Source organism: Miscanthus floridulus, chromosome 19, assembly GCF_019320115.1.
Source record: "Miscanthus floridulus cultivar M001 chromosome 19, ASM1932011v1, whole genome shotgun sequence".
NCBI lineage: Eukaryota > Viridiplantae > Streptophyta > Magnoliopsida > Poales > Poaceae > Miscanthus > Miscanthus floridulus.
In genome coordinates this window covers 55,639,155-55,662,956 of record NC_089598.1, presented here as the reverse complement: position 1 = coordinate 55,662,956, position 23,802 = coordinate 55,639,155, and the positions used below count along the sequence as shown (strand labels likewise).

At 43.7% G+C, this 23,802-nt stretch overlaps 1 protein-coding gene across 1 annotated transcript; it reads left to right on the top strand.

Annotated features, from left to right (window-relative positions):
• Window positions 1-10,344: 10,344 nt before the first annotated feature.
• On the top strand, window positions 10,345-10,716 carry LOC136526062 (uncharacterized). The gene has a single exon (XM_066518847.1). It carries the CDS (start codon window positions 10,345-10,347, stop codon window positions 10,714-10,716), a length of 372 nt encoding a protein of 123 aa, XP_066374944.1.
• Window positions 10,717-23,802: the final 13,086 nt, after the last annotated feature.

The window sequence follows — 23,802 nt, the reverse complement described above, 5'->3', positions numbered from 1 at the left end:
GCTCAGTGGCGCTGCCACCAGAGAGCCGATCCCCACTTCTAACTATCTCCGATGACAATGATAGGGGGGCAGATGATGTCCTCATGTTGGTGGAGCAGCTAGACGTGGCCACCTTTGCCCTCCGTGAGGAGAGCCAGGAGGCGGACCGACTACACCTCTCTATTGCCGCCGCGAAGTAGGAAACATACGCGGTGGAGCTTTGACGCTGCTAAGGCCCAGGCGTGCCTTGCTAGTAAGGCATTCAACATGACATGATCTTGCTCTTTCACTATGTGGAACGTCGTGTCTTCAGTTGTAGCATTTTCTTGTCTCCTTTTCAACCGTCCAGGAGTAGCTAATCGCTACATAGGGTGAGGCGGAGGAGGTGATCCTCCTTCACTAGGTAGCCAAGGACAACACTCGTGTCTCCTCCTGGATGGCGATCGAGAGCAATAGGCACTACTAGGACCTCCACATGGTAGCAGGCAATGCTGTCTGCATGCTTTTGCCTCCTGTGCCTGTGGGGATGACCCTAGTGGACTACCTCCGCATCATGCCACCATGGGTCATGGAAGTGTCCACATACTGCATTCGCCTAGGGGCCACTTTAGCCATGGCCACTGCCCAGCTTCCACTAGGTGAGGACCTGACCATGGTGGAGCCGGGGTTCCTGGGAGAAACGAGCTATCAGCAGTACCAGATGCTGATCGGCGAGTTCTCCGTCATGGGCGATGGCGTCCTAGCCATGGTGGATGTAGAGGACATCATTCGCAATGCTTCCTGTGAGTAGTTCAATTGTAACATGCCTTTGCATTCTAAATAAAAATGTTCATAATATTAGTAGTTATTACTATGAGTTCATCTTTGTTTGCTGTGACTTGAATGTTCAATTTGGTCTCCTTAGAGTTCGCAAACTGCATGACACATCCATCTTTAGTAGGTACTAACATCTCCCAATCATCACCGCCAGTAGCCTTCACCACCGCTTTAGTAAATTTCCAAGCTCGCGTGTGAGTTCTACGTGTCACTCCCACACGTATTTACAAAGTTTTGTTGAAATTTGCATTCCCATGTCTGATATAGTTGCTTACAAAGGATGCTCCCCATCGTATCTTTCTCTTCCTTAGCGCTGCTAGTCCTCACCACCGCCCCTGCTCCCTAGTGCCAAACTACGCGACCGCCCCAACTCATCGGCATGCAAGCCGCCAGTCACCGCTGACAAGCTAGTGCTCCACACCGGTACGCCACACTGGCATGTAGACAACATAGATCCACTGGTGACCAGGGTGGTACTCATCATCACCATCGCCGCTTGAGCTCAATGCCGCAAGATCCAAAGGCAACGGTAATGCTTTCGCACTTCCCATATTGTAACACCCAAAAATTTCATTTGCAAATTAGTAATTATATTTGAGCATTTATTTGATTTTCTATGCATTTTAACCTAGGCCAAATAATAATTTTTGGTTAACTAAATTTAACTATAAGGTTTAAAAACATGTTTGTTGCATTCATGCCAAAGTATACTATTTTTGGTTGAGTGTAGGGCTAGGTTGTTTGAAGTTGAATTCAAATTTCATTTGAATTTGGCTTGGATCGAAAACTAGAAATGGAAAAGGGTTTATTTTTGAAAAACTCTCTTCTACCTCCTTTCTAGCCCAACCCTAGGCCAGCCTAGCCCCTTCCCATGCCTGGCCTACTCATAGCCCAGCCCACGCCCCTCCATTCCTTTTCTTCATGCTCGTGGCCTGCTTCGCGCTGGCTTGCTTGTAGCACGCTCCATGCCTTATCACCGCACGCGTGAGCGAGACAGCGGCCTTGCTTGGCGCCTCAGCCTAGCTTCGGCCTTCACCACGTCCAAGCCATGCTCGAGCACTGCTCTCTTCCCCTCACTGCACATGGGACCTGCCTGTCGGATGCGCCTCCCTCCTTTCCTTCTGTGCCTCACTAGTGATGGCGTGCTTGCCATCGGAGGCAGCCGCACCTGCTAGGCCATCGGGATAGGAATGGAAGGCGTCCGAATCCGCCGTCATCATGCTCCCTTCCATCTACCACCCGCCACCCACCCACAAAATCCCAAGCTGAACCCCTCCCTCTCTCCTTTTCCCATTCACCATTCGAGCTCTCACCGCCACCCCACAATCCATCGTTCCAGTGCCAAATCAACGTCGCTGACGCGCCTTAGAGATTCGCTGTGACTAACCGCAGTTGTAGGTGCCCTGACCTCTTGGTTTTGGTTATGAAATGCTTAGATTTCACTCACTTGTGCCCTTTTTCTCTCTCCAGTTTGCCGCCACCATCGACCTAGTCCTTCAGAGCACTCCTGGACGCCGCGACCACCTCTGTCGGACTTGTGGTGAGCTGCTCCACCTTCCCATGCCCCTATTTCTTTGAACGATGCCTTGGAGTGCTATATCAGTGAGCTCTAGTCACATCGGCCCTATTGCCGCTGTGGGGACCATCGCCTCGACATGCTCCCCATCCCTGTTTCAGTTCCCTAGTGAGTTCACGAGCGATTGTACTTCATTTCTGTGTGTTTGGTTTGATCTGGGGTGGTCCAGAACACCGTATCGGTGTTCGCCGCCAAGCTTGACTCACCGTCGGGCATGGTGAGCTCGCTGGGGCACTGTGCAGGCGGCGGGGGAGTCTCCCATTCATTCCTCGCCGTTGGATCTACTCGGACAGTCACGATTAAGACATACCCCTTTGGGGTCATAATGGTTCACTGTGGACCTATGGACACGGTCCACAGCGCCACGTCAGCACACGCCCATGCACACGTGGTGCACCGCACCACTCACGCGTAGCCACGTGGCCACCCAGTCAGCCGGTGATGCGGTCAACTGCGACCCGCTAGACATTTTTGTAGTTTAGCCCTCGGATTTTTAGTTAATCAACCCACGGTCTAGTACAGTTCAAAAGGATTACTTTTTAGTCCTATTTTTTTATTGATTTTAGTCCCTATAGTTTTAGGAAATAGTGCACGCCATCCATAATTCTTTTAAATTCAGATTTTATTAATTTAAATTCAAATTAGAGTTCGGTTTATTTATAGAAATGCCATTGGAACCTTATTTCATGCATAACTTTTGCGTTTTAAGTCTGATTTGAGTGATTCTTTCGCTCACGTGTTCTTAGCAGTACGTAGAATAGTTTTATAAGCTTTTCAATCTATGTTTTTACTGTTTGGTGTACTGTCCTAATAGAAGTCTATTTGTATGCATGTAATGATTGGATTGGACGCTTGATTGTTAAATTGGAACACGTTTTGAGGGTGCTCAATTCAAGGTGACTAGGGATCAGTAGGAAGATCAGTAGTACCAAGAGGATAACTTTGAGGAAGGCAAGTGTAGCAAAGGCCCCTTGTACCTATGAACTTTACAATTCATATTCATGCATGTGTCTAAATTTGAATTACCTTTAAGGACTTTACCTAGATTACTACTTGTACCACATATCCTTGTCACCCATGGTTTGGGATGCATTTTGGATAGATGCTGCAATGCTCAACATAAAATAATTGTTAAACATGACTAAAGGTATTATGCAATGTGATAAAATGGAGCTTTTGAGCAACAATTAGGGGGCTAGAGTACGGGGTTGAGTGCTCTAGTGCCTCTCCATAAGGACTTAATCCTGAAGCGGCCACCCAGGAGGTTTCGTACAACCCCAAGTGTCATATGGCTCTGACTTTAACCTATTAACTAGATTGTACTAGCTCATCTATAGCTTTCCGTAAGGGCAAGAGGGAGGCACTAGTTGGTATGTTTCTTTTCCTGCTAGGGTGTGTACCGTGCCGCGACCACGCATGCCACTCCTAGAGGAGGGCCACATACGGCTAGACGGCTAAAACCTTAGCAGCTACGACTTGTTAGTGCGACTAGCGAAGGGTTATGTAGTGAAACCCTGCCACACTTCCTAGGTAGAGGTGTTGTGGGCTTTGTAAACCCTAGATTGGGAATCACAACTCGGTGGGTAAAGTTGTACAATTTCTACAGAAATATTTAACCTGTTATAACAACCGTGCTCATGGATATGAGCGATCTAGATCCTTCATGATTAGTGGTTGCTATGGATGGTTGGGAACTTGATATAATCTTGATTATTCATTACTACCAATTGGGTTGGGATTATTCACTAAAGTAGTGATTCAGGATGCTAAAACTTGTACAACTAAAATTGCAAACCGTTGTCAAACTGTGTCTATCCTTTGAGCCTCATAGATCCCTTTGATATACTTGCTAAGCATGGTGAGCTTACACTTGTTTTACATTCAATGAAAATCCTGGATGGGTAACAAATAATGTGTATGAAGAGTTTCCAGAAGATGTCTAGGACTACTAGATTGATATTCACCAGCTGGAGTCCCTGTGGCAGTTTGGGCTAGTTTTCTGCTTTTGTGTAATAATGTTGCCAATGAGCAAGACTATGTGATAACATTGTGATGAGATATGCGATGTAATAAAGTACTTTACTTTGATATTATTACAATTTGATGGTATATGTGTGTTTGGTCATCCTGGGCGCACATATATGAGTACTTGATTTTGCTATGCAAAATTGGGTGCGGCACATATGTATTGTTCTTAGATTTTTATTCCCTTCTTCACTCATCTAAGTATGAATGAAGCTTCCATCTGATTATTAATGAGATCACGAACACATCTTCACAGTCGCTCTTTCTTTGATTCAGGCGATAGTGCTGCCGCTGCCATCACCATCCCTGCTCCACCATATCCTTGTCAAGATGGAGGAGGAGGCCCCCAACAAGAGGAATGGAGTGGCCATCCTAATAGACCATGTTCATGCTTGTCAAGCGCATTCTTGCACATCTGGTGTGGGCTCTGAGGACCATGGAGGAGGAACCGCCTATGGAGGTGCCCATGGAGGAACCTTTGGAGGACCAGATGGAGGATGAACCCATGGATGAAGAGACCGAAGAGGGGCCCATGTTTGAGGAGCCCATAGAGATAGAAGAATCTAGGGAGGGGCCCATGGAAGAAAATGGACAAGGTGGTCAGGATGGAGCTGGTGACCCTAATGATGGTGATGATTCTGACAATTCTAATTCTAATGATGGGGGTAATGATGGTGGTGATGGAGATGGTGGTGATGGTAGTGGAGATGATGGTGGTGATGGTGACAGAGATGGAGGAGACGGTGGAAATGATGACCATGATGCACTGTTGGCTCAAGGGTGGACCATAGAGATCCACTATGATCTACAAGTAGATGCCTACTAGCACCCCAAGCTTCTCTCACTTATACGTCGCTACCACACCAGGTGCATTGTGCAGTACAGGACAGAGCATTGGACCCACCCCGACTACACCGGCTTCTAGGAGATAGAAGTGTACATATGCGAAGGGAGTCAGGTGTGCTACATCCACCGTGCCATCACTGCATGGCTCACACGTGCAGCCGCCATCTGGGATGCTGCTTGATAGGCGTTGGTGGTTAACCGTGACCGCCACTTCGATGACATTGCATGGGAGGAGGATCGTTATCTTCCCCACCGTCGGAGCGGCCAGTTGTAACACCTCTGGTGTTTTGACCTAGCACTAAAAATTGACATGTCATCATGTGCATTGCAAAGCATTCATATAGTATAAAGTTTTGAATGCATTCACTAAATAAGGTTTATTTCATAATGTTGTTATTTCATGTGATGTGTTTCAAAAACCCTAAATAAAGATCATGACCACAAGGGTCAAATTTCATGTGATCATGTGAGGCCATGTGTCATTTGACTCAAATAACCCTAATGGGCCATGTTACTGGTCAAAAATCAAAATTTAAGTAAAAGGAAGACAAATCAAATTTGAATTCAAATTCAATTTATAAAAGTCCTTTTTGCCCCTTTTCACTAATTCAAAATCCATGTGGAATTTGGGGTTGAGGCAAAAAGCAAAGTTGGAGATTATTTTATGTAGATCAACTTTGGTATTCAAAGTTTTTCAAGTTTACATATCAAATTTGGAGTAATTTTAAAATTATTCAAATGCTCAAATGTACCCCAAATTCAAATTTCAAAATGGAGGCAGAATTTGAAAATATTTCTAGAAGCAAAGTTGTAGAGTTTGAAAAATTGAACAACTTTCATTTTTGGAGATTTTCAACTTCTTTAGAAAATTTGTGAGTAATTTGAAAAATGGACATAGTGGCAGTTCTGTAAATTTTTTCAAAAATCTACCTCCACCTCTCTGCTTGCCGCCGGCGCCACGCGGAGATCACCGCCGATCGGGTTTCACCGCTTTCACGCGCAGTGACACGCCAATACCTCCGTGGCGAGTTCGCCCATGTGCTATCAACACCGCACGCCCTCCTTCTTGCTATAAATAGGAGCACGCCGTCGTCATTCGGAGTTTTTCCATCGACTGCTCGCCGCCGGTGTCTTGCCCGCACTCGCGCAATTCGTCCTCACCGTAGTATCTAGGGCCAATTGCTTTGGCCAAAAGCTCCGCCTCATCTTCCTGCTCCTCCCAAGCCTGATCGTGTCACTCCTGGAAGTCCAGCGCCGCCGCGCGACTTCGTCTTCTTCGGAGCCGGCTGGAGCTCTGCCACCATCGCCTTGACGTGGCCAGGCTGTTCCAGACTGTCTCCGTCTTCACCAACCACACCGGCGTGATCGTGGTGAGATACTGAACGTGATACTCACTTTGTTTTAGACTCTACTACGCCGTTGCCGGGGTTACGCCGTGAGCTGTCGTGCTCGAGCCATCATGGCCGGCGTGGAGTCTTCTCCGGTGCACCTTCTGCCATTCAAAGGGCGGGGATGGGTTCGTAGGAGTATGTAGATCATTTGGGTACGGTCTGCCTCGCCGGAGCGTCATCGTTGGCGCATTTTGGGGCCGGCCAGTGATGGCAGCGCCGTCATGACCTGTATGAGTCATGGACGAGTGGGGTCGGGCTGTCAGTGAGAAGGAAGGAGAAGAACAGTGATGTTTTGTTATTTTCTGATTTTGAATAGTACTGAATCTTTGGAAATTTGTAGGAAAATAATCATAGCTCCAAAAATTCTAAAATTTTGTGTGTAGCTTCTGTACATGCTCTATTATGGTTTAAAAATTTGAAACTTGAAATTTGAATATATTTTTAATGTTCAAATATTCAGTCCATTATTTGATAAATACAATTTCCATGATTTTTGTAGACCACTGTATAATTCCAAAAATTATGAAATTTGTTTTGGTACACTAATTTGACATGAGGAAGCTTACATAAAATTTAGAGGTCATTTGGAACAAGTTCATTTTTGGGCTTATTTCCAAAGTAATTCAAAAATAAATAAAAGCAAACCCTAAGTGTTTGATTAGTGTTTGATCTTGTTTTGGTCATGTTTTGTGACCAGTAGGGTTTCAAGATTAGTGTGGTCGGAGAGTTCATCATAGTGGTCGGAGAGTTCACCATAGTGGTCGGAGAGTTCACCGTAGTGGTAAGAGAGTTCACCATAGTGGTCGGAGAGTTCACCGTAGTGGTCGGAGAGTTCACCGTAGTGGTCGGAGAGTTCACCGTAGTGGTCGGAGAGTTCACCGAAGTGGTCGGAGAGCTCGCCGAAGTGGTCGGTGCTGGAGTGGTCACATCCGTTACGAATATGGTTTGGTTAGTTTGGCTTGTAACTGTACCATGGAGGAAAGTTGTATTCAAGGTGTTGTTATATTTCATGTACCATGAAAGCATCATGTTTACATTATCATCATGTTAAGGCATATGTTATCGTTTTGTGTAGAACCCGAGAGTGAAACGATTCTAGTTGAACAAGTTCTGGAAGAATCCCCAGTTGTCATGGGATTCGATAATCGTGATACTGATCTGGAACCTGAGATCATCAACGAAGGCAAGCCCTGGTTTATGCATTAAACCATTACCTTGTTTACTTTGAAAAGCTTATCACCTATGCTACTTATTGCATTAAGTTGATTGATTCAAATGTTGCCTACTTGATGCATTGCCTACCTTGTTAATTGTTTACCATCCTTGAAGATGTTTTCTTTTACAAAGGCATAGAATGCTTAGTATGCTTTATGGTAGGCTTTCAAAGTAAAAGTTTTGATACAATCAAAGATGGCATACTGGCCAAAGAAAGAAAGAAGGAAGAATGAACTAGAGACTAATCAGGTGACTTATCTTGAATGTTGGGTAATGTTGCTGACTATGTCGCTTAAAGGCCACTCATTGTGGATCTTCTGAACGAGACACTTTGTAGTACTAGTCACATACTCCGGTAAGCCTACTTCGGCTAATCCGATACTAAGACGAATGCCCACGCACTAGGAGTGGAGAGATGGCGGGAGTAGCGTGTACCCTCGTGGCTAGAATGTGGCCAGATTTGAGGTGTGCTGTGCTCTCGGGTGGCGTGAAGATGGCTTAGTATAGGAGGATCCGGTAGCAAGGTTGATATATGCAAGATTAAGTTCTACATATGTCATGTGATAAGGAATCCCCAGCTGGGACTTGAATCAATTCGAATTGCCGGTGCTCCGTGGATATGGAGACTCAATTCATTACAGAAGCAATGCAGGACTGGTGAATTACTAAAATATGAGAAGAGAATGGAATGAGAAGGATTGGAATATGGGAAATGTACATTTAGTTGAGGTAATGAACTAAAAGAACTTAAGGGTAAAACTTGAAAATAGAATGGAGAATAGTAAGCTTTTGGCAAAGAACTTTTGAATCTTACTACATCCTTACCTTGCCCCAAACCCCTACATCTCTAAAGTCTTACATCCCGTTATGTCGGCTTAGTCTTGTTGAGTACCTTTGTACTCAGGGTTTGTTAACCCTTGTTGCGGTGAGTCGCATGCGCAGGCTTGTTTTGGTCCCTGCTGCATGTCTGTGTTTGAAGTCAATGACGATGAGGAGTGATGAATGGCCTTTGGACAAGGCACTAGTTTGTTTGATAAATAAAGTTAATGTAATATTATCCTGCTACTATGGTTGTATGACACTTATGGTATTGTAAGTTTGAAAACAACTGGTTTGTAACTATGTTATCTTAAGAGTTCCGCTATCTTTTACTCTGGTATATATTTGAATAAGTTGTTGTAATCTGCAATGACTGTGATTGGGATCCTGTTTGAAAAGAGAATTGTGGATGATTCGGGTTTCCCGAGGACACCTGACAGACCTGTTGAGTTGTTGGGAACTCGTGAACGCTATCCGAGGTCTGATAAGACAACGATAGGTGCACGTGGGCCCAATTTCTTAGGAGGTTCTGCCACACCAGTCCACCTGCAACATCACTGCACCACTTGAGGAGGTGAACCATAGGCTTAGGCCTACCTTGATGAGCTTAGCATAGACCAACACTGACTTGGATCAAGCCTTGGACGAGCTAGATGTCATGGGGAAGGCATACCTATAGCTTGCCCATGAGAATGCTACGTTGAAGCAACATCAAGGAGGTCCTGATGTGGAAGCGCTAGGGATTCCTACTCAATCGCCCCCAAGGAACAGTGGAGACTTTGGAGACCCCAACACCAGCACCAACATCGACCCATAGGAGGATTTCCCAAAATATGTAATAAACACGCATAGATGTGCGAGAAAGTGTTTAGTTTCTTTTCTTTTTAATGGTTGAACAATTAATACTTGAGTGGTTCGATGATTGTCATGATGAACAATGTTTGATTTGGATTTTTGGCATGATTGTGGTGACTGGTGGGTATGTCCACTGCCATTTAGTTAATATTAAGGCTTAAGGATGATATGAATAAATAGTTGGGTTTCTTTATGTCTTGCTGTCCATTCTGTATCATTCTGAGCAGTCCATCTTTATCAGTTCATATCTCATGTTATAGATGTCCAATGGTCATGAAAATTTTATGGAGATAAGTAGACTTCTACATATTTCTTTTGGCTCTAGAAACACCTCAATACCTATTATAAATTGTGAGATACAACTGTTGTAAGTTGATGTTTCTGTGCTGTCAGAATTCTAGAGCAGTACTGCTTGTCATCTATTTTTGCCTAATAAACTTCAGAATATGAAAATGTGTTCTAAATGAAAGTTGTAGATCATTTCATAAGCTTTCCAGGAAGGTAAAATTCGCATCCATATGATAAATATAGAGTGAGATATGCTCATTTTACTACACTACTGTTTGTCCAACTCGCCGGAAAAGTCAGAACAATTATCTTCTTGTATACCCTATATATATCTGTTGTCTTGATCTTGTGATACGTACTCTTATTAGACCATTATCTCTTAAAGGTTATATATTATGGACATATGAGACTTATATGATGTATCTACAGATGGTGAACACCAGGAGGAACAACCAGGGAGGTGAGGACTTGCCGCCGCCACCCCCTATCACCATGGAGCAACTGATGATGATACAAAACCAATTGCTTTAGCAGATGGCTCAGAGCATGCAGAATATGGGGAATGGGAATGGGAATGCACCCCCTCAAGTTAGAGACAAAAGGGGAGAGTTTCTGAAAGGACATCCACTTGTCTTCAAACATTCCACTGACCCACTCCAAGCCGATGACTGGCTGCGTGCAATTGAGAGGCAACTTGAGATTGCACAATGTGATGACAAGGAGAAGGTTTTGTATGCTTCTAGACAGCTGCAAGGGGCGGCACTTGATTGGTGGGACTCTTTCTCCTTTGGCCGTACTGAAGCTAATCCCATCACTTGGCCAGAGTTTCGCAGTGCCTTCCGCTCACATCATGTGCCTGCCGGGTTGATGAAGCTGAAGAAGAAGGAATTCTTGGCTCTCAAGTAGGGAAGCATGTCTATTGCGGAGTATCATGACAAGTTCATACAATTGTCATGGTACGCCCCTACTGAAGTGGAAGACGATGAGAAGAGACAGGAGCTATTCATGGAAGGTCTGAATGATGATCTCCAGTACCAACTACTGCTATCCCATACCTTTGCCAGTTTCCAGCAGTTAGTGGACAAGGCCTTGGTTATAGAGAACAAGCGTCACCAAATGGAGGACAAGAAGAAAAAATTCTAGGGGCAACAGCAAGGGAGTAACTCTCATGTCCGCACTGCTCCTCAGCAAGCTTACCCACAGTAGCGCTATTAGGGTCAGTCTAGTCTAAACAACCACAACTAGCAACCACAATGTGTACAACAATAGCAGCAGTATAAGGCTCCAGTCCAGCGCTAGCAGCAATCCAACAATGTTCCTATGAAGAATAATGTCCCCAATGCTCCATAGAAGAATGGCGCACCAAAGGCGCCAAATGCAGTCAACGATAATAGATGCTTCAATTGTGGAGGACCAGGACATTACTCCAATAGATGCCCCAAGAAGATGGCTAACATGCAGTAGAACTATGTGCAAGAAAAAGTCAATCATGTTACTATAGAGACAGCTCAGGAGGCACCTGATGTGGTGATCGGTACATTTCCAGTCAACTCAAACTCAGCTACAACTCTTTTCAATTCTGGTGCTTCGCAATCCTTCATAGCATACACTTTCATAAAGAAGCATGGTATTCCTATATGTGTTATGAAGAAACCCATGTTAGTAAACTCACCTAAAGGGGAAGTGAAAGCAAATTGTATATGCTTAGCTACTAGTCTCATCATAAGGGGGTAGAATTTCAAGCCAACCTTGTAGTCATAGACTCATTTGGAATTGATGTTATTTTGGGTATGGATTGGTTGAGGTCCTAGAAGGTAGTTATAAATTGTGGGAATAGTTCCGTGAATCTAACCACACCATCCAGAGAGAAAGTTGAGTATGTGGCAACACAGTCAGCCGCAAAAATCTGTTGGGTTAATCAATTGGAGGGCACAAGCATAGAGGATATACGAATAGTAAATGAGTATCCAGATGTCTTCCCTGAGGAGTTACCAGGTATGCCACCTGAATGAGATATTGAGTTTATAATTGAACTTTTACATAGAACTACACCCATAGCTAAGAGACCTTATAGAATGGGAGTGAATGAATTACAGAACTTAAGAAACAAATAAGGGAATTGCTAGATAAGGGTTATGTCCAACCTAGTTCTTCACCTTGGGGTGCACTAGTATTGTTTGTAGAGAAGAAAGATGGTACACAAAGAATGTGCATAGATTATAGATCACTTAATGAGGTCACAATTAAGAACAAGTATCCACTGCCTAGAATCGATGACCTATTTGACTAGTTGAAGGGAGCTTGTGTGTTTTCCAAGATTGACCTCTGATCTAGATACCATAAGTTGAGAATAAGATGTTCGGACATTCCCAAAACTGCTTTTGTGACCCGATATGGATTATATGAGTTCATAGTCATGCCTTTTGGTCTGATAAATGCACCTGCTTACTTCATGTATTTGATGAACAAAGTATTCATGGAGTACCTAGACAAGTTTGTTGTTGTGTTCATTGATGATATATTAGTCTACTCTAAGAATGAAGAAGAACATGAGGGACATTTGAGGTTAGTATTACAGAAGCTTAGAGAACATTAGCTGTATGCTGAGTTTAGCAAATGTGAGTTCTGGCTAAAAGAAGTATCTTTCCTTGGTCACATAATCTCTAATGGAGGAGTAGCAGTAGATCCCAAGAAGGTTAGAGATGTGTTGAGTTGGAAGCCACCTCAAGATGTTAGCGAGATTTGGAGTTTCCTTGGTATGGCTGGGTACTATAGGAGATTCATCAAGGGATTCTCTAAGTTAGCCAAACCTATGACTGCTATGTTAGAGAAGAATGCCAAATTCATATGGTCTAAGCAATGTCAGGATAGTTTTGAGGAGTTGAAGAAGAGACTGACTTCTGCCCTAGTGCTTATCTTACCTAATCTTACCAAAAGCTTCTCTATCTATTGTGATGCCTCATGGCAAGGTCTAGGCTACATTCTTATGCAAAAGGGTAGAGTTGTTGCCTACACATCCAAACAGCTAAGAAAACATGAGTTAAATTATCTGACTCATGATCTAGAGTTAGCAGCGGTGGTACATGCTCTCAAGATTTGGAGGCATTACCTGATTGGTCATAAGTATGAGATTTATATGGATCATAAGAGTTTGAAGTATATATTCACTCAGTCAGATCTAAATTTGAGGTAGTGTAGATGGCTAGAGTTAATCAAGGACTATGATTTGGAAATACAATATCACCTAGGAAAGGCTAATGTTGTAGCAGATGCTTTGAGTAGGAGTTATGTGAACATGGCCTATACAACTCAATTACCTAGAGAGCTATGTGAAGAGTTCGAACATCTGAATTTGGGTGTTGTGGCTAACACTATAGAGTTAGAGGTAGAACCTACTTTAGAATGAGAGATTCGTAAGGGACAGTTCAATGATGAGAAGATTAAAGATATTGCTAAACATATAGTGATTGATAAAGCCCTAGGATTCCACATGGATGATCAAGGAACAGTATGGTTTGTCAAAAGGATTTGTGTACTAGAAGTGAAGTCTATTAGAGAGTCTATTTTGAGGGAAGCTCATGACTCGGCCTATTCCATACACCCGGGGAGTACTAAATTGTTTCTTGATCTTAAAGAGAGATATTGGTGGTATGGACTAAAAAGAGATGTAGCTGAACATATGGCCATATGTGATACGTGCCAAAGAGTAAAGGCAGAGCATCAGAGGCCAGTAGGTTTACTTCAACCTATGAAGATACCTGAGTTGAAATGGGAAGAAGTTGGAATGGATTTCATAGTGGGATTACCGCGTACACAGAGGGGATATGACTCTATCTGGGTAATCGTAGACCATCTGACAAAAGTAGAACATTTCATTCCTGTCAAGACAATCTACTCTAGTGCAAAGTTGGTAGAGCTATACATGGAAAGGATTGTATGTTTACACGGAGTACCGAAGAAGATTGTTTTAGATAGGGGTACACAGTTCACATCTCATTTTTGGCAGAAGTTGCATGAATCCATGGACACGAAGTTGAACTTTTGCTCATCTTATCATCCCTAAATAGATGGGCAGGCTGAGAGAACAAATCAGATTTTGGAGGATATGTTGAGAGCTTGTGCTCTACAGTATGTGACGAGTTGGGATAAGAGTTTGCCCTATGCTGATTTCTCTTATAATAATAGCTACTAGAAAAGTCTTAAGATGGCACCATTTGAAGCGTTGTATGACAGAAAGTGTAGGACACCACTATTTTGGAATCAAACAGGGGAAAGTCAAGTCTTTGGACTAGAAGTTTTGCAACTAGCGGAGAAACATGTACAAACAATAAGGCAAAACTTGAAGGTCGCACAGTCTCGACAAAAAAGCTATGCCAACACGAGAAGAAGGGATTTGGTGTTTGAGATTGGTGATTTTGTTTATCTCAAAGTTTCACCTATGAGAGGAGTTAAGAGGTTTCATACCAAGGGAAAGTTGTCACCTAGGTATGTGGGACCCTTCAAGATCATCAACAGGAGAGGAGAAGTTGCTTACCAGCTGGAATTACCGGAACAACTCTCAGGTGTTCATGATGTCTTCCATGTATCGTAGCTTAAGAAATGTTTGAGAGTACCTGAGGAACAATTACCTTTGGAAGAACTAGATATCCAAGAGGATGTATCATACAAAGAATATCTAGTGATAATTTTGGAAACAACAGAGAGAATCACAAGGTGCAGGATTATAAGAATGTGTAAGGTTCAGTGGAATAGACACTCTGTGGATGAAGCAACCTAGGAAAGAGAAGATGATCTCAAATCTGACTATCCAAATCTTTTTCAATCACCAGAATCTCGAGGACGAGATTCATCTTAAGGGGATAGGTTTGTAACACCCAAAAATTTCATTTGCAAATTAGTAATTAAATTTGAGCATTTATTTGATTTTCTATGCATTTTAACCTAGGCCAAATAATAAATTTTGGTTAACTAAAATTAACTATAAGGTTTAAAAACATGTTTGTTGCATTCATGCTGAAGTATACTATTTTTGGTTGAGTGTAGGGCTGGGTTGTTTGAAGTTGAATTCAAATTTCATTTGAATTTGGCTTGGATTGAAAACTAGAAATGGAAAAGGGTTTATTTTTGAAAAACTCTCTTCTACCTCCTTTCCAGCCCAACCCTAGGCCGGCCCAACCCCTTCCCGCGCCTGGCCTACTGGTGGCCCAACCTGCGCCTCCCCTCCCTTCGTTTTCTTTGTGCTCGTGGCCCGCTCCGTGCCTTATCACCGCACGCGCGCGTGAGATAGCGGCCCAACTCGGTGTCGCGGCCCAGCTTCGGCCTTCACCACATCCAAGGCAACCCGAGCACTGCTCTCTTCCCCTCACTGCACGTGGGACCCACCTATTGGATGCACCTCCCTCGTTTCCTTCCCTGCCTCGCCGGTGATGGCGTGCTTGCCATCGGAGGCAGCCGCACCCACCGGGCCAGGAATGGAAGGCATCCAAATCTGCCCTCATCATGCTCCCTTCCATCTACTGCATGCCGCTCGCCTACAAAACCCTGAGCCGAACCCCTCCCTCTCTCCTTTTCCCGTTCACCATTCGAGCTCTCACCGTCGCCCCATAATCCACTGTTCTAGTGCCAAATCAATGTCGTCGACGCACCTCGGAGATCCATCGTGACTCGCTACAGCCGTAGGTGCCCTCACCTCTTGGTTTTGGTTATGAAATGCTTGGATTTCACTCACCTGTGCCGTTTTTCTCTCTCTAGTTCGCCGCTGCTATCAACCCAGCCCTTCAGAGCTCTCCTAGACGCCACGACCACCTCTGTCGGTCTTGCGGTGAGCTGCTCCACCTTCCCATTCCCCCATTTCTTTGAATGATGCCCTAGAGTGCCAAATCAGCGAGCTCTAGTTGCACCGGCCATGGCATCGCCATGGGGACCATCGCCTCGACGTGCTCCCCATCCCTATTTCGGTACTCTAGCGAGTTTGCAAGCGACTGTACTTCATTTTCGTGTGTTTAGTTTGATCTGGGGTGGTTCGGAACGCCGTATCGGTGTTCGCCGTCGGCCATGGTAGGCTCGCCAGGGCACTGCGCAGGTGGCGTGGGAATCTCCCATTGATTCCTCCCCATTGGATCTACTCAGACGGTCACAATTAAGACATACCCCATCGGGGTCATAACGGTTCACCATGGACACATGGACACGGTCCATAGCGCCGCATCAGCGTGCGCTCATGCACACCTGGTGCACCGCACCACTCACGCATAGCCATGTGGCCACCCAGTCAGCCGGCGACACGGTCAACTACGACCCGCCGGACATTTTTGTAGTTTAGCCCTCGGATTTTTAGTGAACAAACACGTGGTCCAGTATAGTTCAAAAGGATTTCTTTTCAGTCCTATTTTTTATTTGTTTTAGTCCCTATAGTTTTAGGAAATAGTGCGCACTGTCCATAATTCGTTTACATTCAAATTTGAGTTTGGTTTATCTACAGAAATGCTATTGGAACCTTATTTCATGCATAACTTTTGCGTTTTAAGTCTGATTTGAGTGATTCTTTCGCTCACGTGTTTGTAGCAGTATGTAGAATAGTTTTATAAGCTTTTCAATCTATGTTTTTACTGTTTGGTGTACTGTTCTAAAAGAAGTCTATTTGTATACATGTAATGATTGGATTGGATGCTTGATTGGTGAATTGGAACACGTTTAGAGGGTGCTCAATTCGAGGTGACTAGGGATCAGCAGGAAGATCAGCAGAACCAAGGGATAACTTTGAGGAAGGCAAGTGTAGCAAAGGCCCCTTGTACCTATGAACTTTACAATTCATATTCATGCATGTGTCTAAATTTGAATTACCTTTAAGGACTTTACCTAGATTACTACTTGTACCACATATCCTTGTTACCCATGGTTTGGGATGCATTTTGGATAGTTGCTGCAACGCTCAACATAAAATAATTGCTAAACATGACTAGTTGGTATGTTTCTTTTACTGCTAGGGTGTGTACCGTGTCATGACCACGCGTGCCACTCCTAGAGGAGGGCCACATACGGCTAGACGGCTAAAACCTTAGCAGCTATGACTTGTTAGTGCGACTAGCAAAGGGTTACGTAGTGAAACCCTACCACACTTCCTAGGTAGAGGTGTTGTGGGCTTTGCAAACCCTGGCATTGGGAATCACGGCTCGGTGGGTAAAGTTGTACAATTTCTGCAGTAATATTTAACCTATTATAACAGCCGTGCTCATGGATACGAGCAATCTGGATCCTTCATGATTAGTGGTTACTATGGATGGTTGGGAACTTGATATAATCTTGATTATTCATTACTACCAATTGGGTTGGGATTATTCACTAAAGTAGTGATTTAGGATGCTAAAACTTGAACAACTAAAATTGTGAACCGCGATCAAACCGTGTCTAGCCTTTGAGCCTCATAGATCCCTTTGATATACTTGCTAAGCATGGTGTGCTTACACTTGTTTTACATTCAATGAAAATCCCGAATGGGTAACAGATAACATGTTTGAAGAGTTTCTAGAAGATGTCCAGGACTACTAGATTAATATTCACCAGTTGAAGTCCCTGCGGCAGTTTGGGCTAGTTTTCCGCTTTTGTGTAATAATGTTGCCAATGAGCAAGACTATGTGATAACATTATGATGATATATGTGATGTAATAAAGTACCTACTTTGATATTATTACAATTTGATGGTATATGTGTGTTTGGTCATCCTAGGTACACATATATGAGTACTTGATTTTGCTATGCAAAATTGGGTGCGACACATATGTATTGTTCTTGGATTTTTATTCCCTTCTTCACTCATCTAAGTACAAATGAAGCTTCCATCTGATTATTAATGAGATCACAAACACATCATCACAGTCGCTCCTTCTCTGATTCAGGCGATAGCACTGCCGCTGCCATCACCGTCCCCGCTCCACCATATCCTTGTCAAGATGGAGGAGGAGGCCCCCAACAAGAGGAACAAAGTGGCCATCCTCACAGACCATGTCTTGGTCCTCATCCTCAGCTGCCTCACCGCTTGCTCCTTATGCAGCTGCAAGTGTGTTTGTCGCTCCTAGAATAGCCGCATCTCGGGATCCGAGTACCATAAGGAGCTACCCTAGATTCTCGCTGGATTCTTCTACCGCAGCTGGAAATACAAATGCAACTTCACCAGTGTCAACGGTGAATACCCCTCCTTGTCCTTCTTGCCCTTCCCCATTCAGGATGTCATGATTTCAGATTGCTCCTAGGGCCTCATCCTCTTCTGGTACTCTATGTTTTGCTATGTTATTTGCAATCCGGTGACTAAGAAATGGTTGCTACTACCGGGTAGCAACCATCCTTGTGGTTAAGCTCGCTTGGGGTTCGATACGATAGTCTCCTCACACTTCCATGTGTTAGAATATGGGATCAATGATGATGACTCCTTAGGTATCGACATCTACTCATCTAAAACTAGAGCATGGATCTTTTAAAGAATCTGAATGGGGCGAGGGTATTGTAGTATCCACATATGGGAAAGGTGTGTTTGTTAATGGTTTTATGCACATGCTGGAGTTCACCTAGATAGTTACTATTGATATGGAGGGAAAGACATGGAAGAAAATTCATAGGCCAACTGGTGATGCAATCTCCATCCATGAAGCTCAGGGTTAGTTGTGTTTATGTACTATGTATGAGCTTTCAATCTGGATCCTTGAAGATTATGGTACTAGTAAATGGATATTGAAGCATAAGGTGACCATGCTGGAGCTATTTGGAAAGAAGAATATTGAAATTGGTATCGAGGTTTGTGATGCAGCCTACAGAGTGATTGCAGTTCATCCAGAATGAAATTTGATTTTCCTTTTTGGGGAGGACAAATCACTGCTTGCATATGACATGAAGCACAGTAAAGTTCATGTCCCCCCTACCTGGGTCATTGGCTATCCTAGAAGTACTTGGAAACTATTATGTATGAGCAGCAGACCTTACTATCTTCCTTATGTTCCCTTGTTCATGGAGTCATTAGTAGAGAAGTAAAGGTGCATATGCTATATTTTTTTGTAATTACATCATGCCTTTGTTTAGGTAGGTAGTTGTTTTGAGTCTATATATAGGCCAATTTGGGCTTCATAACTAAAGGAATGGTGTGTTGAATATTATAGGTGGAGTCTGAGTGCTTTTGAACAAATTTCCTGCATTGGCTAGGAGGAAGAAGAGGGGCTCCATGGTGCATTGCCTACCAATTTGAAGGATGCACTAATTATATTCATTTTTGCCTAGCAAGTAGGAGTGCCACATAGGAGGAGCACAACTACATCGTTTTGTTATGTAAGCCTTTAGAGATTAGTACCTTTAGTTTGTAATCTATGTACCACTTGTGTTAGGACATCAGTTGAGAAAGATATTATGGTAAGCGTCCATTGTTATTATAAGAACATGGTTTATGGATGCAATGATTATATCTGTATGCTTTGTGATCAGTGAGCTATTAATGACCATTTATTGTTTTGTTATCACCACCGCCGTTGGTGGTGCAAACATCCAACACCATCGCTATACGTATTATGCGGCAGGGATAAAAGTGTATCACCGCTAAATCATCAAGTAACTCAACACCAACTAAACTATCATCAAAGGCGGATCATGGTGCAAGGTGACAGTGACCATGACCTTTGTACTGGCGGATCATATGGTGAAGCGATGGTGGTGTTATCCTCTACATAGGCATCTCAACCATCGAACCTATAGTGAACCCTCATCGCTGATAGTCAGGTCAAAGTACAAGGCGATGGTGCTTGTGACCACTACATAGGTGGTTGATGTGCCCACATGATAGTTTTGGTAGCCTCAACACAGTCGGATCATTTGCCAAAGCGATGGTGTTAGTGTACATCCGTAGCTAGGTCATGCTCTAATGCGACTGAAGTAAGGACCTAATCATGGACAGATCATAATCCAATCGGCGGTGTTAGTATAAACGTTAGTCGATCCTAGATGCCGATGATGAAGGCTACGACTATCACTGTCGATAGCTTACTGCCGAGGCCAAAATTGGACTACGATGTGGGTTATGATGTGGCTGTGAAAGGTGTGAGTGTAGTAGTGCTTTTGCGCTCAACTATTGGGTCCTTCTTCTTGGTCCCTCGAGTTGCTTTAGAAATGTCCATGGCACAGAAGTTTTCATTTGGATGGCCAGAGGGACATGGCTTGAGTTTGAGCGAGGGTGATGATGTATGTTCTATTTCACAAGGATGTGAAACGAATGGGGAAATGAACTTCACCTCCTCGAATTGGCCATCATTGGGATGCTGCTTCGCCATTGGGATATCTGAGTGAGTGGCGGAAACAGTTTTCCCAAACTCTTCGTTAAGGCTCCCAAGTTCTTTTTGTAAAATCTTTTCACAAGGGTTGCATATGAGAAGATCGAACTCGAGGATGGCAAAAACAAGGAAGTCTAGGTGAACCTTGATTTTATCAATTATGATTGGCATGGCCCCGACAGTCCCACAACACTAAAAAATGAGTGCTGATGGACTTTTGAAAAGTTTATTGGTTGGGACTAGCGGCATGTTACCCAAAAGGGTTTCTATAAGAAATTCTGACATGACACCAGTCCCGACTATGGGGTTGTGTAGGGTTTCTGTCTTTGTTCCCCTTAATGAACAAGGCATGGTCGTGGAAGATGAAAGAATCCAAATTGCTTCAAAAGAACGTTTCACTTCCATTAACCATTCCTTTGATGGTTCTACCTTAGGGGAAGCTTCCTTAGAAGGAAGTGTAAGCTTTTTGTGCCCAAATTGTCTCGAGGTATTGCCATAATCCTTGAATTTGATAGGGAACTCTGAAGGATGGATTAATCTTTCCTTCATTGTTCATGGTTCGGGTGAGGGTTCATGAGTCAAATCTTAGGATGGTACGTGTTTGGATTTGATTGATGAGGACTCCTCAACACTCAACATGACTTTGGCCTAGAGGGGTTTGGTTCTTATGATGGAAGAAGTGTGTTTGTCTATGAAGTGCTCAAGGAATATCACTTGTTTCGTCATGGTTTTATGCGTAAATCTCCTTCTGACGGTCATGCATGTTGAGGCATAGGTCAACTTCCATGTCAACACCCAAACAAAATAGTCATAGCATTATGCTGTTGGGTAAAGACAAGTCTAGGCCAGTGTGTATTAATGCTAAAAACCTAGCCCATGCTACACCAATAGACTCCTTCTCACGCTGCTCAAAGTCAAGGATCGCCCTTGGTAGAGAGCCTATATGGGACATAGGAAAAAAATGCAAGACAACATTTGTCTTTAAGTTCGTCCCAATCCCCATTCATACTTTCTACGGCATGTGTGTACCATTTCTTTGCCTTCCCTATGAGAGAGAAGGGAAACAATTTTCACCTTAGTGTTTCCTGTGTCATGCCCGAGATGCTCAGGCACGAACACATTTCCTCAAACTCTTGCAGGTGATGGCAAGGGTTTTTGTTTTCGTGCCTTGAGATGGGTTGTGCCCAAACCATGGCTATCAAGCCAAGGTGGAGTTCATAGCCACATGAAAAGGTTGGTTTTGGTGGTGGCTCAGAGAACTTGCCCTTTGAAGCGGAAGGGTACGGAGTTGAAGTTGGCTTCATGATGAAAAGATAAAAGAAGATATTTTTGTTTTTACAAAAAATAAAGATATGATTATGAGGACAAACTAGGTTCGAAGAAAATATGGCAACTGTTCTTCGGCAATGGTGCTTGAAAGCTTGTTGGTATTTCTTAACGTCTACATAATGAATCCGCAAGGTTTCAGAATTACCGTTGTAGATTTCACTCGAAAGTATTTAGGATATCATATTTCCACAGGGAACGAAAGTATTTCTTCTAGCTAATTTGTCCAAGGACAACACAAGGATAGCTGGTGAGGGTAGAGAAGGATTCCTATAGCTTAGGGTCTAAGGATAGATAAACTCTACTTCTACTTGCTCACTTCGGGCACTAGCATACACCTGGTCTACCAAGCGATACTGGCCTATGGCTCTATGTCGAACCTGAATGTGGGGGATTACATGGGACATATAGGGCTGTCACCACCTACCACCTACCCCTCAATAGTGGGGCATGAGGCAAACGAAGGTAGCCTCTAGCCTAGACACCACGTCTACGCTATCGACTACTACTCTAGCGGCAATCCGGGTGATCCATCTTTATTGGGAGCCATCTACTATAGTATCCACCATGGGGACAGATGACAAACCCGCAAACAAGTAAAAGTATAGCTTTACTAATTGATGAGATATTAACATACATGTATATTAAGCCTCGGGTCCAATTGTTCCTGAATGAAGAAGCCACCCTCGACCGACCCCTTTAGGATCGCCCGGGGACTTAGGGGCTATGCCCATCAGGCATGCTCATGAGCACCCTTTGGCAAAGAGACCTGGCCAAGCCTGACTCAACCATAGCTTCCACCTGGGGCTTGGGCTCCCCAAGCCTTGGGCTCCCGATCTATGGCACCTCTAGGCCTGGCCCTTGGCTCTTGCCTGGCTAACGATGCTAGTTAAGGCCTGAGCACAAGAAGGCATGTCCTAGGCTACCAATGCCTGGGGGCTCCCTAGCATCACTCCCTAGGCATGCCCCTACCAACCGCTCTTCCAATAGGTTCATGTCTGGGGCATGACATAAGAAGACAAAGCTTCCCATGGCCTCTGGTGGCTCAGGGGCTTCTAGGCCGCACGTCAGCCCCTGGAGCTGACCTCCTTTGCCACCATGAAGACTCCAAAAGGTCTCACCCAGGGGGGTTCCAAGCCCACACCTTCTAACATGTAGAGTGTCAGAAGAGAGTAGCCGAACGATGCCAAGGCTTCTTCGGATCCAAGACACCTCGATAGTCCATGGTGCACCGCTGCAAGCCCCTCCTGGACTTCGGCACACATAGACCATAGACTAGAAACCCCAAACTACCTTGTACCTGACCTATCTCATTATATAAGGGATAAGGTCGGATCTATAGGGGAGAGGATCTTGATTCAATCTCTAGACACTCCATTCCATTCCATCAGCCTTTGCTCTGCATCGAGAGCAAGGCAACCTAGAGAGGGGCAACAAGAGCCCCTCCTCCATCGCATCTTGTCATCTCCTTCCACTCCATAGACATTTCTTAGCATCACTCTTTACAAAGTTGTCATCCCTAGCATGATACCAGAAATGCGTAGTTGGTAATTATTAATGACACTTGTAAACTCAGAGAAAATTCTATATGTTAAAGTAAAGTATCCACAAGCGCATAGATAATATACCATTGTAGTATTTCACTCAGGAGTATACTGAGTATCATTATTTATATTTTGTCCATAGGGAGGAACTATGGGATTGTTGGCAAAGAGATATTGACAAATATGTATACTTGATAAAACCACTCTCATGCTATGGTACGGGCAAGTCAAATGAAAAATAAATGATAAGTATGAAGCATTGATAATAATTCCAGAGATAGAAATAGAGACTCATAAAATGTAGTATGGCTAGGCAAGAGATTTGGTAAGAGCAAAAGATTCCTAAGTCATTCCTTATTTACTAAGTCTTTTGTACACTCAAGTATATACACTCACATCTATAGCATAATTAACTTTGGATCTATGCATAAGGAACATTACCAAGGAAGATCAAGAACAGAGCTTGTCTCCCTTCGCAACCGTGATCTACTTGCTCGGGGAGTGGACTACAAAGGACTAAATGGGAGTGTCACATCCGCGATCAACCACATGACCTAGAGTGCAGAATGCATCCGCAGGTAAACAATATCTAAGCACCATGCTTACATAATGTCGACCACTTAACCCACACGTGTCTTGGGCTAAGCGCTTTGTGAACATATGCATAAACTCATTATCAATCACAACTATATAATGTATATAACTAGAGCAAACTTGGAACATAATAAATAGCAAGATAATATTGAAGTAGCACATAGTCATAAATAAAGAGATACAATGGCTATACCTGTCTCTAGATGATAGATCTAGAATCCTA

Bases quoted from the DNA above. Each gene is read 5' to 3' on its own strand.
- LOC136526062 (XM_066518847.1), top strand. From the start codon at position 10,345: ATGGCTCAGAGCATGCAGAATATGGGGAATGGGAATGGGAATGCACCC.